General features: G+C 39.7%; 1 protein-coding gene across 1 annotated transcript; it reads left to right on the plus strand.

The window, feature by feature from the left end:
* Positions 1–3,060: 3,060 nt before the first annotated feature.
* On the plus strand, positions 3,061–17,344 carry CUNH6orf58 (chromosome unknown C6orf58 homolog). Its single transcript, XM_026070144.1, has 6 exons — positions 3,061–3,385; positions 8,012–8,098; positions 12,303–12,487; positions 13,705–13,838; positions 14,341–14,579; positions 17,157–17,344. The coding sequence occupies exons 1-6, from the start codon at positions 3,061–3,063 to the stop codon at positions 17,342–17,344; spliced, it is 1,158 nt and encodes a 385-aa protein (XP_025925929.1).
* The last annotated feature ends 511 nt before the right edge of the window (positions 17,345–17,855 follow it).

Here is a 17,855-nt window from a genome sequence, read left to right on the forward strand (position 1 = left end):
TATAAGCCTCTTAGCAGCAGCCTGCTTTTCTCTACTGACGACAGAATAGTGCTGTTAATACATCTTAACTGTTAATACATGTTAACTAATCTAGTTTAGTATTGGTGTTTATTAGCATTTTGGGGGTTATCTTGAGGCAAGCTCTGCAACCGATCTGAAAACTACAGTGTTTTCTCATGAAATTTGGTAACTACTACATGTCAGTCCTGAATTTGCTGTCTATCGCTATCCACAAACTTTTCCAGCATTTGCTTTTGCTCTGAGGTCTGTAAGAACGCAGCATTACAGAGTAACCAGTAAATTAAGTACTTATTAAGAGACTGATGATTAAAATAGTGATGCTGACATTATTCATAGTCTTCCTTAACCTTCCACTCATTTAAAATGCTGATATCTCTGAAGCTATGGTATGACTCAACACCCATCAACTGACACCACTCAAGTCCAGCTGACATCACAGAAATCCTCACATCTGCTCAGGGAGGCAAATCAACAGGACTTCAGACTTGAAACTCCAGTGCAGAGATTTCTCAAAGTTGCCTTTAAAATCTTACAAAAACTTTAGCAACATATTTGCCCATGTGCACAAGTGGGAAAATACTGTACGACCTATCTGATGAATTATAACAGGTTGCAGGAAAAATATTTTTATTATATGTAGGGGTTTATTTAAAAAAAATAACTTTYGGACTCTTTAAGGATGAATTGGATTGCTGAGGTTTGTTAATATAAAAAGACAGACAGCTCAAACTTTAAAAGGTAAAGGAATTCAGCAGATCCTGTCTAGTAGATATATTCTTATTTTACAGTATTTACCATTTACTGTGTAGCACAAATCTTCTTCAAATAGCTTAAAAGCTGATATAAGGTAAGCATTATGTAATTAATGCAGCTAAATTGTTTATTATGAGTCTTTTGAGAACTTACGGTTTTACATCCAGAATAGCAATTAATACTTGTGTGCCTGTCAAGATTGATGTTAATAGGGACTGCCTTTCTAGATGGCAGAGAAGAAGGACAGTTTATCATTCCACAATAAAGTTTTCCACACACTCATGGAACCAGACAATTTGTTACCTATAAATCTGCCATCAGGATGTATGCATATGGTATCTCTGTGAGAACTGAAGGTGTTTATTGTCATTCTTTTATGTTAGGCACCTAAAGTGAAATCATTCATGTAATATAAATGATTGGTATCATTTAGTAGGAGAATTCAAGCTCTCTCATTGCCTAGATAAAGGCATAGGGAGTTTAGACCCACAAATTGGGCACTTCTTTCAGTGGTGGTGAAAATAATTTCCCCCTTGTTACTCACTCCTTCACGTTCCCAACTAAAATTTCTGTCCTAGTATGATTATGGCCTTTGCACCCTTTATTTCTTAGAATCATAGGTTTTCTCCATATATCTTGTGTCCTAACTGATGCCTTTCAGCATCCTCACTTTCCAGGTAAGCCTCACTAGTCATTTTCTCAATTAGAGCCTAGTATATATAAAAACAATATAGCTCTTGGCATTTGTTTCCAGGATTATTGTATAGAATGTCTTCTTTCAAGAAAAACAAATAATTTTTAAAACATTTCTGAAATTATTATATAAAAATAAGCAAACACAGGATTAATTTTACTTAATCTAAAAGTAGTTATTTATGTGTTAAGCTTAACTTGTCACTTCCACTCCCTCTATAGTCAGTCAAGAGAAATATATCTCTTAGTGATGTATTCTAAGTGAGCTGCCTTCTGGGCCTGCCTGATTCTCTGCTTTCGCTATCAAAGGAATCTACATAGCTAGATTAAACTTTAAATGTTTTAATGGTTAGATAAATTGCATCCAGAGAAACTTAATGAAAGGAAAGCATAAGGCTGGCTGTCCATTAGTAGGAACCATTGGTGTCTTCCATAAGGGACCATTAATAAGAAAAGCGTTCTCAAGTCTTTGTTAACCTCTACTTTATTAAACACTGACTGTTTTTCAATAGCATTTGATTTTTTTATCATTAGTGGAGCCAAAAATAAAAAGTGACCACTGAAAAACAATGATGTTATTTACTAAAGTCTCCTTAGCAGAATAAAAAAGTCAGAAAATTTTTGAATTAAACTGATACATTTCTCTCAGATGTACTGTCAGAGGTCTGCAGGCAATGTCATCTTGCTCTAATCCAAAGTGTTGGTTTATGTTACCTTAAGCATGCAAAACCTGACTGAAACTCATAGAATTACTTAAAAGAAAAGAAACATTTGCAGTTTTTCTCATGTGTAAGAAAGACTGCAGAGATAAGAAATGACATGTTTGATGACTGCTCTTTCACAACAGTTGCTTGTCTGAGAAAAAGCAGTTTAAAATTATAAAACCCCAGAAGCAGATGAGGTGAAGTTGTCATGACAATTCTATTTTACTCCCTTTTGGAGTCTACAAGATCATGGAGATTTTTTAGTCTTTATAATGGCCATTTCCGCAAAAACAAACAAACAGGTAAAATACAGCTAGCCAGCTGTTATACAGCCTGGAACCAGGCTGAATTGGTTACTCCCAACATTTGTAGGATTTGGATGCTGCCCCATGCACATTGCCAGCGAGGGAGCAGGCGGCTGTCTCAAGGCCAAAAGACAAAGTTGTCAGACCCAGCTTTCTGGCTCACTGTCCCACTGTCATGTGTGTTATAGGCTTGAGCTCTGTAATATTGTTGTCTGCTGTTTACACTGAAGAGCTAGACAGGGAAATGGGAAGATGACAGCTAGTAAGAAATATATGGACAAAAAGGTATATAATGCCAGTATACAACCAGTACCATGGCACAATGGCCTTTCAGGCGGGTGGGCTCTGGACTGGTGGCTAAGTATATATTGTGGGCTGCTCCTCCCCAGCTCTCAATGGGAGGAGAGAGGTCTGAGTATTGTTCACAACTTGCTAATCTGGCAGTGCCACATCAGCCTCAGGCTCGTGGGAAAGAGGGAAGGAGACAGGAGACCTGTTCTGTCTGAGTCACCCTTTTTGCCCTGCCCTTGTCTTTCATAATAAAAGCCTTGCAACTGCAAACACCTGGGTCACAAACCTTCACAATGTGGGCATACTTTGGCATACATGCTCTCATTCTTGTAGCAATTGCTACCCTGAATTCAGAGACTGTCGCAGCACAGAGAAGAAAAGATGCCATCAGAGACGATGTCTATCCCCCTCTGTGGGATTCTGCCCCTGAAAACCTGCTGGATTTCCCGGTAGAAGGCAACAAAATTGTCATCAATGCTTGGAACTACCAAGAGCGACTGGGAGTGTATAAGAATTTGCTAAACTCTTCAGCCAAATATTTTACTGCTTTTGGATCCCAAAATTTTGGAAATATTCTCTGGGGATTGCCATTGCAGCACGGGTGGCAATTTCATACAGGTATGAATTATGTCCTTAAGCAGCAGAAACAGCTAAATGTTTATCAGACCCACTCTGGGTCCTTGCTCTCAAGGTTTCTGCTTTGCAAACCCAGTACAGACTCAAACAGTCTAATTTTTGACATACTCCGCTAAGATGATGATTTGAAAGAGAGTTTCTGAATGAAGGCAACGCTCCTGCCTAATTGAGCAATAGATACTGAACTTTCTGATAGGAAAGGGTATTGTTACACACAGAACTGGATCAGAATCCAGAAGGATTGTGGTTAAGAAATACTAATAGATCAAATGAAGAAGGTAATATTTCAGTTTGCTGAAAATCTTTGAAAAGATATCCCAGTTATTCCAGATTATTGCAGCTAAATTTTAGGGCCTGCACTTCGCAGTACTGTTCTTAAATTGTTAACTGTTGGCTTTTTTTTGTCTGTTAATTTTATGGTCTTTTATCAGTGGTTTGAGTTTCATTTGAAATATAGGTGACTGAAAATCCACTTTTCCACTCAGAATTTGTTTCACTTCTTGCCCTTTTAGATGAGTTTAGAAGTAGGCTTATTGTATTTTAAATATGTTTTTTTTTTAATATATGCATTTTACCATGTATGTTTTTCTGGATTTTTCTAATGAGGTCCAATTGCTAGTGGCTCATTTTACAAAAGCTGATTGCTGTCTGCAGCTTTCATCCTTGTTTGTTTGTTGGCCATGTCATGTGTGACAGGTCCTTTGAGGCTAGGGCTGCAATATCTTATCAAGGGCTTTATCAGAAAACGTGTTCCCTGCACACTGCTTCACACACAGTGAAGCTTTCCATTCAAAGCTGTAGTTAACTAACTAACCCTATCCTAGCAAACAGAAGAGGCAGGGAGAAGAGAACAATAATCAGCAATGTTTGTTGGAACTTGTGCCAGGTGGTAAATTCTTATTTCCACCTACCTATAAGCAAATACTTATAAGCAAATGTATCTCTCTGCCTGTTGTTCAGTTTACTGGCTGCAAACTACAGTTTTGTGAGGTGGTGGTTCAGCTGAAGCTGTATGGTTGTTTGCAGAAAGACAGACACCCTGCAGCTGGTGATGAAGGAAGGCTGCCAGCATGGAAAACTAATTGTTAAGTAAAAAGAGGGAAAGGAGGTAGAGTAAGCAAAGTCCAAGCAGACAACTAGCTGACAAACAGACAGCAGCAGGAAAAATGCGTTTGAAGTTTAGGTAGGCTTTTGCCCTATCCTTCTTTATACACAGGATGCAGCAGAAGAGCTGACCCAGCATGTGGCAAGAACAAAGATGACTGGTTGCAGAAGCTGCACTAGAGTGGGGATCTGCTGAAAGCAGTCTATTTATGTAGTGTGGCCTCATCTCCTAAGTGAAGATGTGCTTGATGGCAGTGACAATTCCCAAATAGATATGAATGCCACAAAGGGTGAGAGGAAGCTTTGCACCTGGAGGCACAGACAGGACTGTTGTCTGTTAAAGAGAAAAGAATTGGTCCTTAGACAAGGAGTCATATTTTGGAAATGACATGATCAGAAAGAGAAGAAAAATTAGTAGAAGGAGAAATAGCGTTTGTTGTGTTGGAGAAACATATAGAAGAGTAGGCAGGAACAGAAGACAGGTAAAAAAGCCTTGAAAAAAGAAAGTTAAGTTAAGGGCTAATAGGAGAAGAAAATGTCAAGAACTGGACTGAGAAGAAAAAAGAATGATACATAGGAGGTTATATAGAAAACACAAGAAAAAATTATTCTGCTGACAGGAGGAGGAACAGAAGGAAATCATGCATATCAGCATGTCAGCCTGTATGATTCAGACTGCTTGTGGAAAGGCTGCTGAGTTCACCACCATGTGGCCCCAGAGAAGAAATGGTGCACTGCCTGACTAGAGAGTACGGATAGAGTCTGAGAAAGAGGAAGAAAGGAGAAAAGGGGAAAAATCAATGATCTTTCTTGATAGTGCAACAAATGACACGGCCATGTCAATGCAGAAAGAGTTCAAAGATGACTATGATGCTGGGAAAGAAGCTCAGGAAAGAAATAAATTTGGGCTATCTTCAGTGGAATGATTTAATTCTTCCACATCCTGGTGGAGGAGGATCTGATGAAAGTATGACAAAATAATAAAGGTCATCAGAGAGTTCAAATTGTGGTAATGTAATGTAAGGGAAATTTCAGTACTAGCAAGCAGTCAGTGGCAGAGGATTTGTCTTGATGGATTGACTCCCACCAGCCATGAGGGGTGCCAGGCTTTGAGACAGAGTTTGACATGGCTGGAACTGAGCAGTATGTTGAAGGGTAAGTGGATAAGGGGGAAAGAAAGGACAAATTTTTGGTGTGTACAGCAGTGAGGCTAGTAGTTAGCTGTACCTAATCCAGATAGGCAGCTGGGTTAGAATAGTGAGAAGTGACTGAAGCATTTGTGTATCGACACAACGAGCTTGGGCAGTCAAGTGGAGATTTGAATTCATAGTGCAGGACAACAGGGCTCCCTGAAAGAGCAAGTGAAATATGTTGCATTCACAGCCCTCTCTGATCATGAAAGTTATATGTTGCTGAGAAAAGATGAAAATTAAAGGTATAAAAAACAGAATAGCATTCCATCTTAATGATGTGCTAGACAGTAAAGAATAAGGGATAGAGTAGATAGAATTAGGGAAGATCAAAATTATTTAGGAAAACAACAATATGGAGATGGTGGAATCTTCTCTACACCCAAAGTTGGATTTGAGCAAGGACAGCTATGTGTACAATGCTACCAAAGGTATACATATTACTGGAATTAGGGTCATTATGGAAAATTCTGGCTTCCTACATACAGAATTGAGATCAAATATTGCAGACCTCAGATATTCCTGAATGCCACAGCCAACACATTTTTTATGGATATGGTTTTATATAAACCATAAAAGAAGAAATGAAGCCACTAATTAATAAGAGCAATACAAAGATTTGCAATAATGGATTTAAAAATAAATCAGTATTTGCCTAAGTTAACAGTAGGAACAATGATATTGAGCAAATGGGCAAGACAGGATGGGTGATAGAAATAAGGTAGTGGAAACAGAAATTGTCACTTGGGACAGACTGAGAAAACTGGATAGTCTCTGCCCTGCTTGAAAGAATTGGCCTATCACAGAATCACAGAATGGTTGAGGTTGGAAGGGGCCTCTGGAGATCATCCAAGTCCAACCCCCCTGCTCAAGCAGGGTCACCTAGAGCACGTTGCACAGAATCGCATCCAGGCAGGTTTTGACTCTCTCCAGAGAAGGAGACTCCACAACCTCTCTGGGCAACCTGTTCCATAACACACATCCAGTATGCATGGTTAAAAACGGCTCTGTCATCCTCACAGTAAAGAAGTTTCTCCTCATGTTCAGATGGAACTGTCTGTGTTTCAGTTTGTGCCCGTTGCCTCTTGTCCTGTCGCTGGGCACCACTGAAAAGAGTCTGGCCCCATCCTCTTGACACCCCCCGTTTAGATATTTGAATACACTGATAAGATCCACTCTCAGCCTTCTCTTCTCCAGGATAAACAGGCCCAGCTCTCTCAGCCTYTCCTCATATGACAGATGCTCCAGTCCCCTAATCATCTTTGTAGCCCTTCGCTGGACTCTCTCCAGTAGTGCCATGTCTCTCTTGTACTGGGGAGCCCAGAACTGGACGCAGTACTCCAGATGGGGCCTCACCAGGGCTGAGTATCACCTCCCTCCACCTGCTGGCAACACTCTTCCTAAGGCACCCCAGGATACCATTGGCCGCCTTGGCCACAAGGGCACATTGCTGCCTCATGCTTAACTTGGTGTCCACCAGCACTCCCAGGTCCTTCTCAGCAGAGCTGCTTTCCAGCAGGTCAACCCCCAACCTGTCCTGGTGCCTGGGGTTATTCCTCCCCAGGTGCAGGACCCTGCACTTGCCTTTGTTGAACTTCATGAGGTTCCTCTCCGCCCACCWCTCCAGCCTGTCCAGGTCTCTCTGAATGGCAGCACAGCCCTCTGGTGCATCAGCCACTCCTCCCAGTTTTGTATCAATCATCAGCAATATGCCATTACTTGCCTTCATGAATCATTGTGAAATGTCTTGCACATTTGCGAAAACATAGGCACTTGTAAACTCTGCTAACCAGATACAACGTTTGCATGCTTAGCTTAACAGTAAAAGCATGTCTGTATGCATGGTTAAGCTGGAAGGGATTCTGTATCATGCCAGCCCAATAGGTGAGACAGTTACCAGCACATTAAATTTGTGCTATTCTGCTCATTAAACAGCTCTCCTACATTAGCAGGCTTACCTCTATCAAAAAAGCATCAGTTTTGCATGTGTTTATGTCCGTATGTGCATGTGTATTTATATCTCTATAAAAATATCAGATTGTGATGTCCTACTTTCAGACAGTTTCATAAATTCTCAGAATACTTTTACAGTGAGCAATAAATCGAACTGTAAAACACAGATTGCTATGCACTGCACGAAGTATTGACTGAGAAATTCAGCTACTGTAGGAACAGTAGTTTATGAAGCAGAACAACAGTATTTGTTCTGCTTCTCTGAGCAAAATTCTGCTCGTGTAAGTTTTTTTTGCTCTCAGAGGGGTTTTTGTGTGAAAAAGATTGAGAAGCATTTGGCATGTTATTTCGTTTGCTTCAGGCAGATTAGCAGATCCTTCCGGTGTGACTTCCTGTGGCCATGAAGCTGGAGCCCTTCTGTGCATATCTGTAAGAAGCTGGTGGGCCTGTAAGTATATGCTATTATACTGCTCTTCTCCAAAATACGATTAATGCCCCAGACGGCAATTCAGAATCTTTAATCCACTTGAACTTCTATATTACAAATTAATATCAGTGTTACGTAACTCTCCATCAAAAAATTCCAGCATGACACCTAAATATGATTGAGTAAATTAAAACTAACTGACCATGATAACTTTTCTGAAAAAGAAAAAAAAATGCAACTTCTCAACCTTAAAAGATGTTTGCATTTCAAAAATGCATGGAAAAACATGCAGGAAATACCATGATGGCTATCTATATTTGTAGACATTTGTAGAGATTACATTCTTCAATCACTCCAGGTCAGATTTGTTCAGTTTAAATGCTGGTACTTCAAACTAAAACTTAGTGCAAGAATGTCAGGCAGGAATCTTTGTGGTTCTTATATCATCCTTGATAATACAAACTTGATCAGACTTTTTGGCCTTCATTTGTACCTTCACAGTTAACTGCAGAGGGGAAAATAAAGGGAGACTTTGTGCCCACGATACCCAAATAACTTCCTTATCTTCATTACACTGACAGCATTTATCCAGTGGACTTTCAAGTATCCAAATGAAACTCCATTAATATTTCACCTGGCATACATGAACTATAGGATAATTTATGTTCACTTTAATACCAGCTTTGGATTTCTAGTGGGCTGAAATTGTATTAAAAATCTCACGTTATTCCAATAAGTAGCAACACACTGAAGACAGAGAGAGAGAGAAATGGGTGTAAAGATCAGAATTGCCAGTGTCACTCCCAGTGACAGTCTCAACATCTCTAAAAATACACATCCAATTAATTCAAACAGTCCTTCCGAAATGGAGATATCCAAAATTCTTGGATACTTTTGATAATTCAGCTCATTCATAGGTTGCCCCTGTTGAACTGGAGGGACCAAGTAACTTTTTTTGATGGTCTACACAGTTTCTCATAGCATGCAGCACATCAGAATTTTAGTAGTAAAAATGTGTATCATCTCTGGTGTAACTGGAGAACAGGTCTATCCATTACACCTAAGCAAATATTAAGCATATAGGAGCCAGTGTATTCACAAAGACGGTGGTATCAAATTCGGAATCTTTGCACTAGACAGTGCAAAGAAAAGACAAAGTGACAAACTCTACTGAAAGGCCAGACGTGAACCAACTCAGCTGTATGTGCTGTTGGCATCGCTCCTAGCAGATGTGGCAGAGCACCTTTTCCCCCCTGTGGGACATAAGGCTAGGTCTACCACACCCTCTGCCAAGATTGTAGCAGGAATAATAGTGCGTGACAGTGTACCATACCCAGGTTCTCATGTAGAAAGGAAAAAATAGACCTACTGGCTTCTAGCCAAGAGCTTTGCAGAAGAGGAAAGAGTGTGATCTGGAATGCCCCACACATCTTGGGGGTATCCATTTATCATCGGATAAGGTAGTCCAGGGGATAGCACTTTTAGCGTCTATAGAAAAAGCACCAATACTATAATGTGCTCTGTCTCAAGGGCCATACATTTGCTCTAGCAAGAACCCTGACAGTTCAGTTGGCCAACTGAGGATTTTAATGTTAATGTTAATTCTTAATGTTAATGATTTTAATGCTCTTTTAATGATCTTATTTTTCTGTGGTATTTTTTACAGTTGGTACCTGTATGGTACATGGTACAACAACAACATGTAGCTAGATTTCCACAGAGCTGGTCTTACAAAGCAATATTGTCAATTTTGTTGTTGTTTTTGAGCCCATGGAGAAAATATAAAGAACAATTACATTTTCTCATCTGATGAAACAGAAATGTATAATTTTTCTACACCCAAACTGAATTATGTATTCCAGCCAGTCTAAATAGAAACCTCCAAAAGATGTTTTTGTTGCCATTTTTCAGTGCTGAATGAACACATTATTTAAAAAAACTACAATTTCTGTTTTTTTTATCTGAGTGAAAGTCAATGGTTTTTTAGACTCTTTTTTTTTTCTGAACTGGAACTCAGACCCTTTTGGAAAGTTTATCCTCTACTTTTTCAGAGATGGAACTGATAGGTAGGATGGGGGAAAAAAAAGACAAGCCTGATCTATAGCTTACAATCAGTACTTCTATTTAAAGGCAATAACATGACAAAAATCTCTTTTTAAGGAAGTAAAAAGCCTTATCAGTCTTTTAGTTTCCATGTTCTTTCTCTTCCTAGAGGACAACCTCCCCTCTTTTATCCTCTAGCACTTTTTCCGCCCATTACTTCTGTTTCTCATTGCCTTTGCTTCCCTGCTTGGATTCTCCTGTCACAAGTCCTCCTCCTGTTCCAGACCTGCTGGCAAGCTGCCATGAACGGTTTCATCCCTCCCTGCCACATGGCTACTCTGCTGTAGAGGTTGCATAAAGCTTCAGGCAGTGAGCTAGAAATTAAATGTATTTACCTTCATGTGATCAAAGATGTAAGTGCAGAGTAAATTAAATATGTAAATTTAGAGTTAAACCAAACTGCAATACTTGGTCCAATCATTCAGTTTGATTTCCTGTCTCTGAGGGTGGCAAGTGCTAGATGCTCCAGGGGAAGGTGTCTCAGGCAGTGACTGAGTAAGAACAGTCATTGCGTAGCGTTGCACAAGCAGGCAACCTCCCTGGAACAGAAACCTCCTTTACTTTCTTAGTGTTTGCATTCCTGTTCCTCGCTTACTTCTAAAAATCACACTTCTGCATGACACTGATTTTGCTGCCTCCAGAAAATGTATAAACTCAGCCTTTTTCATCTTACTACAGCAGGAGCTCTCCAGAAGTCTTTCAAAGTATACAGAAATGTCTCTTACTGTTCTAAGGGTGTGAGTGCTTTTGGTGTGCCTTTAGGGCAGCCCTCTCTGGCCCACATAGTCATACCAAGACAGGAATGAAACTAAACCAGAAGTTAACATTTAATACTACCTGAGGTGTATGAGACATTCCCTGTAAGACTGCTACCTAAGAAGTTCTGTCTCTTTCTCTGGAATTATATTCAGTATATTCCCTTTCTGCATTATTTTCTGTTCTCTGAGTTCCCAGGCAGGCATAAATACATAATGTATGCAGGCACATACACAAGTATTTTCTGATGTGATGTCCAGATTTCGACACTTCTCGTGAAAATAGTGAACAAGAAGCAAGACCCTGCTTAGCAATGACTCCCAGCTAGAGACCATCTTCTGGTCACTGGGACGTTTGTTTGGCTCTTTTCACTGGCCATTCATTTGCTCTTGAATTGTGCACCTTTCCTGGTGAGGCCCACATACAGGAGGTGGAACAATTTTTTCCCATAAGTAGGACAGTGACAGCTGATAGGCAGCAAAGTTTTTGGTCCTTACTGCTGAAACTGTGTACAAAACATGTAGGCAGTCAGTGGTCCCAAGTGCAAATGACTGCTCATCCAAGAGGTAGAATATCTGGGCTCCAGGCTTTCCTTCACTGAAAGTTACTAAACATTTTTTTTTCTACAAAAAAAGGACAGAATTAAGGGGAGAATTTGAAATTCTCCTTCCACATGAAGACTATCCAGTAGGCATATGGACACTTTCACAGAAGATGTGGTCAGACAGAGGCAGGAACTGAACCTGGGTCACCTATAGGCTGGGTGAGTGCTCTAACTGATGGATCAGATCGAAGGAAGCCACTATCCTGAAATAAATGTAAACAAATCTATTGAGGTCATTTGCAAGAAGATTTAATGTTTGAGATCCCTTTTTTTTTGAAAGCAAAATTACTGTTTTATGGTAAAATATCACTAGTATTTGCCTTTCTCTTTCCTATATGCTTAAGATGCATACAGAGTTTTTTATGTAGGTGGTACTCCTGGAGTCACTTTTTTCACCCTGAAGTTTGCTTTCTGTGCTTAGCTGGCATCCAACATTTGAGAGGTTTTTAATGTCCTCTCCATTACAACCTATAGAGACCTAACTTTTCCAGTTGTGTGTCCTTTCCTGCAAAGTACAGCACACTGCTAGCTCATGCAAGGTTATTAATGAGCAATATATAAATGAATGTTATAAATCATATCTAAATCAATACAGATACCATCATTAGTGCATTTCAGTACAAATGTCCCTATTGGTGAACACAGTTGTATCAGTGGCAATTTGAAAGACTTGCATTTGGTATTAGGGAATTTTTTTTTTTCATAAAGGAATTTTTCATTTGCTTGTGGTTAACATCTCTTCCTTTTTAATTACTATTACAGGTATGAATTACTACCTGGCTATTATACCCTTTCTGGGTGCAGTGGAAGCTGGCCTTTTTGGAGAGTTGCCATATGAGATAGAAATATTACCACCAGAGGAGCAAAGGGCTGATTTTTGTTATAGTGTTGCTGACTGCCGTTCTCGCATTCCCAAGCTCATGGATGAGTGGAAAGCCTATTTTGAAGTAAATAATTTAATATTTTCATATTTTTCAGGAAACATTAAATTATTATTATTATTATTATTACTGTTTGTAAGATTCAGAGGGCTTGGTTTGCTGTCAATAACAGCATGATACAGAAATAATAAGTATGAAAAACGAAAAGCATGGCATAAAGTGAGACAGAGATGAAAGGTCCAGGATTTTTACAGGCTGTGGATTTGTTCCTTTCTTTCAAAATAATGCTGTAGTTTGGAATGTATCCCAAGAGACTGTTGTGCTAACAGTTATACTTGCAATGTTACTATACTGCTTATACTAGCAGTGCAAAATAAGCATGTGAGATAGAACATCACTCTTGAGAAATATCCTTATGCTGGTTTTATAGGATTTATTTATTCCTGCTAACATCTAAAAAAACTGAAAATGTGGAAACTTTATTCAGATGGACACTTATTCTTGCAAATACATATTTTCTTTCTTCCTCATTCCCTCAGTTGTTATCTAATCCTGAAGATATCAATATTTCTTACCCCATAGGTTTAATAACTATTCTTACAGATAGACTTCTTCAATATTTTTGTGAATAGTAAAATAATAGTGATCAGAAAATTTAAACCATAAGCCCTCCTGGCAACTGCAAGTGGAGGTAGAGATTATAAGGGAAAGATGGGATCTGTTACTATATATATCTGTTTTCTTAAGATTCTTTTTCCTAAACAATATGTTTAGAAAGTTACTATAAAAGGTCTACTTCTTGAATAGCCTTAATGACAGCCATCAGGAGCCACTTATTTTCTGAAAATCTTGATCAGTTGCAGCTGAAAGAGTATGAAAAGTGTTTCAAGGAATCCAACTACTGTAGCATGGAAGCTTCCATGGCACTCAGGCACAAAAATCCACTGAATTATTGTCATAGAACACCTAAATCACGTGAGTGAATTACTTGGTCAGTTGAAAGCAAAGAAGGGTAAATCCCATTAACTTCAATGGGGATATGGATTTATTTTGTACATCTATGTTGATCATCTTTTTCTCCCTATATCAAATATTAGTGTTACTTTGAAAGTGAAAGCAACACATTCTAGGTACTGAAAAGCAATTTTATTCAGCTTGCAAACTTATGGTTTTGTGAGCTATGTGCAAAATTCTGAAAAATATGAGCTATGTGCATAATTCTGAAATTGAGCTTAAAAAAACCCCACCCTATTTCTCTGTCTTTTTCCCCCCTTTTGCTGTAGTATCTATTATCTACAGAACAAAAAGCTGCGAGCCCTACAATGCGATCCTCCTTCAAACTGGACGATGCCCTCAGTTTCATGTGGAAGGGGCACATGGCATCCCTTGCTTATGCTTTACCCAGGTTCCAGGACAGGTAAGAGAATAAGAGACATGGTCAAAAGGGTACCTTCACCACTTCTTTGCCTGCTAGTAAGGACAGTATCTGACCAAAGTCAATATATGCTTTCTTACTCATCTGACACCTGATCCACAGACCTTTAAGCTCTGCTCTTCAGCTTTCTCAGAGCAGGGGGTACCCTGATGCCAAGGTCCATGTGGCAGTGAGAGTTGCAGCCCCTGCGCTGCAGACTGTCCAGACGGAACCGGCGGGTCACGCCATGCCACGTGCTTAAAATAAGATGCTGTTTCCACTCTGGGAACCGAGGCCCAAATCAGGAGCTCTGACTAATCTGGCCTAGAGGCAGGGATGCCAGGAGGAATTAGGTATAAAAGGCTGAAGGTGACTTTAAGACACTGTGACATTGAGACTGCTCAGGATTTTATGCTGAATAAACACATTCAGGATAAATGATAGACTAATGAGTTCTATGGTGGATTTCAATTATCTGTTACATTTTCATTTTGATTTCTTTCAGCCTAAAATACCTCTCTGATCCAGAAGCAAATTTTGGAGAAGACTGGGCTAGTGGTGTGGATTTCATTGCAGCCACGCATTTCTCTACAGATTTGCAGAATACAAAAAAATTCCAGGCTTTACTGCCCCAGAGGATGCTTGTTGAAGGGGATGTTATCCCATTCATTAGTGACTTCAGTCCGCAACAAAACAAAATCTTGCTTTCACTGAGTGCTCTTCACAAGACAAATCAATTAACAGGTATGAGTCCCATCTACAAATATCTATAGTTCATATATATTTTATATCTTATTTTCTGTAAACATTTCTCCACATGATCAGAGTGACTTTCAATATAAAATAGTATAATCACTTCCTAGATGCTATTAATAACATAGTACAATAAAAATAAAATCATATGTAAACAACTCACCAAAAGCAGCTTGGAGTAAAACTGATGAAATGTGTTGAGGATTTCACATGAGATAAATGCATCATTTGCTGGGGCAAATGGCCTAACATTTTTTTCCCTCCAGCTTTCAAAGGAAGTATAGAAACACAAAAAAATAGTTTGCATTTTTCCAGATAAATCTGAAACCATTAAGGCTAAATGACATTGTTAGATCAGCTGGGATCATTAGCAAAAAAATAGGCAAACAATCATGAACAACAGTTTTTTTGTCCAAAAGTATTGTGTTTTTTTTCTTCCAATCCAAATATAATATCCAAATATAATCTGTCCCAGCAAACTATCTTGTTAGACAATCTCGGCCAGATCACTTTGACTAAAATAAGTTGTACATCACCATCCAGTGGTGACACGTAGAATTACAGCCTTCTGTGTCTTCATTCTTTCGTTCAACTTCAGTTCGTTCAGCTGCTGCTTTTTTTTTTTTTTTTCCTTTATGAAGGAAAGTTATTTTGCATCTTGAAGTGAAAATACAATATAAAACATAGGATTTCTACACTATAAAATGATTATCCATAGCTGTGACATTTGTTTTGTGATCTTTTTCTTTTGCCTATACATTTCAGTGAAAATGCTCTTGCTAAATGTATTTCTAGCTGAAAAAGCCATTTAATGAAGCTATTCAATGTCACAAAAGAGCATCCTCACACCACCGAGTGCTTCTCTTACACCTTCCACACAAATTGAGGGAAGCCTCGTAGTCTGACCAAGGCACCTTTACAGCTCTGTCCTATGCCTGGCAATCCCTCCCAAAGCACAGGGTTTCTATAGCTGTCTCCAGTATCTGTCCCCATGATGAGAGGGGAAGCAAGGAAGGGAAAAGCACGACCAGCAAGCAGAGACCATGACCATCAGAGCAGGSGGCAGCAGGGACCTGAGCACAAGGGCAGCAGAGCAGAGGAGGGCAGCAGTGGAGGGAGGGAGGAAAAAAGACATGGATGCTGAAGACAACAGCGGGAAGAGAGGGATGGAGGAGTTTCATGCGGGTGCAGGCCATGAACAATGAAGTCAGTAGGTGGAAACCCTGGCACTGCAGGCCAGGGATTTCCCTGGCTTTGTGTTCAGCTGAGAGGTAAATGCCTACTAACTCAACCTGATGATTGCTTTGCAGATCAGAAATGGAGCTTCAGACTATATTTGACTTGAGTCTGGGTCCACAATCTGAGCAGGGAACTGAAACGCTAGGTCTTATTGTAGTGAAACTCATGTGACAAAATGTGACATCCTGCTTTAGCAGTCAGGTGCTTCAAAGTTTCAAATACATCCTCTGAGATGTGGAGTGCTCTTCTGGTGCTGGAAACTTCAGTGGTAGATAGAGTATCTCACACAATGGGATCTTGTCCAACCCAGAGTGAGATTTGATTTCTTGATTCAAAGTTTTATTACTCCTTATTTTCTCCTACCTGCCTCTCTCCATCCAGCAGGGAGCTGCACTCAAAGAGTGCTATCCTACCTCTAAAGCCTCTTGAGCGATGAAGACAGAAGTTTTACTTTTTTGTGTTCTGCCCCTCACTGATATCCCAAGGTAAAAAGGCAGAAGACTTGTTACCTTGGACCTTTCCTGCTGTTTTCACCTGATTTCTGGGAGCAGCACAGGCTTTCACCTGGCTGCTCGGGTAGGCAAGAGGGCTGTTTGCTGCCTTCTCCTCTTAACTCTTCACCTCCCTGGTAAAATTCTGTGAGAATTAAATTATTCAGTGTTGTCAGTTTTAAACAAAAGCTTCTTTTGCAGGAGACTGATTAACCCCCTCTTTACTTCCTAGTGGACTTCTGTCTCAGATTTCCTCCGTGGACCCCTCATTCATCATAAAGATCAGCATTGACAGGAGTGGGGGACAGGCAGTGAATATCTTGTACTTTGGTGCTAATACTAGACTGGCCAGGCACACTTCCATAGAGAGCCACTGCTTACAGCCTGGATGAAAGAATTAGGATCATTTGCCTCTGTAGCCTGAGGCCTTAGCTGGGCAGAAGTGCAAAACCTTGGCAGACTTTTAGAGTAAAAAACAAAGAAGCACATGATTATAACTGCCAGGCCATTGCTTCATAAGCTAGGAAGCTCTGCACAGTTGCAGAACAAGACCCCAGCATCTGTCTTCAATCATTTTGACTTGCCACACTGATGACAAGGGAACAACCCCAGTTGTCGATCAATACAAAGGATCCTGAGCTGAATGAATGGTCTGTGTCTCCTTACATAGTTGTAGGCAATTATTACCCCATCACCCTGTTTCAGCTTTGTCCCCATTTTACTGTCCACAGGAGAGTGGTAGGTGTTTGTTACCAGCCACGCACTTCATCCCTTGTGTGCCGTGAGCTGCGTGCACTTCATGTTAATTTGACAATGTCACGTTGTGTTTCTTTCCAAGGAGGATTGCTGCTGAAGCTCTGGCAAAAGGCTATGTCTACTGAAGCAGGAAGAGAAGTGGGCCGAAAACTGTTTGAAGACTTGGCTGCAAGCCGGAAGTTTAACCCAATGGGAATATATAATGATTTGAAGGGAGGTGATCTGACAGCACCCACTTTCTTGACAAAAAGCAATTCCAACACTGATTGATTTAATCTTTTAGCAGCTATGAATCTGGTAACCAATCTGGTCTTGGTAATTTCATACAGCAGGATTTCCTGAATAGCCATGTGTGCTTCTCTCTCCTATTGGATCAATATTTTTATCCTTAATTTTCCTAATTAGCTCATTATTTCATTCCTTGCCTTATAAATAAAATGCGTCACAGAAGATCTGACTTTATTAGTTATTTGTACTTTATAAATAATGTATCATTTTGGGGGGCAAAATTAAACAAAGGCAAATTATATTTTGTTTCAGACTGTTTTTTCCTATACACAAGGATCCCACCAGATATGTAATTCCTCATGTTCCTGATGGTCTAACAAATAATTACCCAGAACTTTTCTTTGAAGCTGTGATCCAAAACCAATGTCTTGCCTTGACATTTTTCCACAAGAGTTGTTATTTTACAGGCCAGCTGCAATCAAATTTGAAACTTTTCAGAATGAATACTGCAATACAGACGAATTCTCTCTATGGTGCTTTGCATCAAGAAAGT

This window comes from Apteryx rowi, unplaced genomic scaffold (assembly GCF_003343035.1).
Source record: "Apteryx rowi isolate R43461 unplaced genomic scaffold, aptRow1 scaffold_305, whole genome shotgun sequence".
Lineage (NCBI taxonomy): Eukaryota > Metazoa > Chordata > Aves > Apterygiformes > Apterygidae > Apteryx > Apteryx rowi.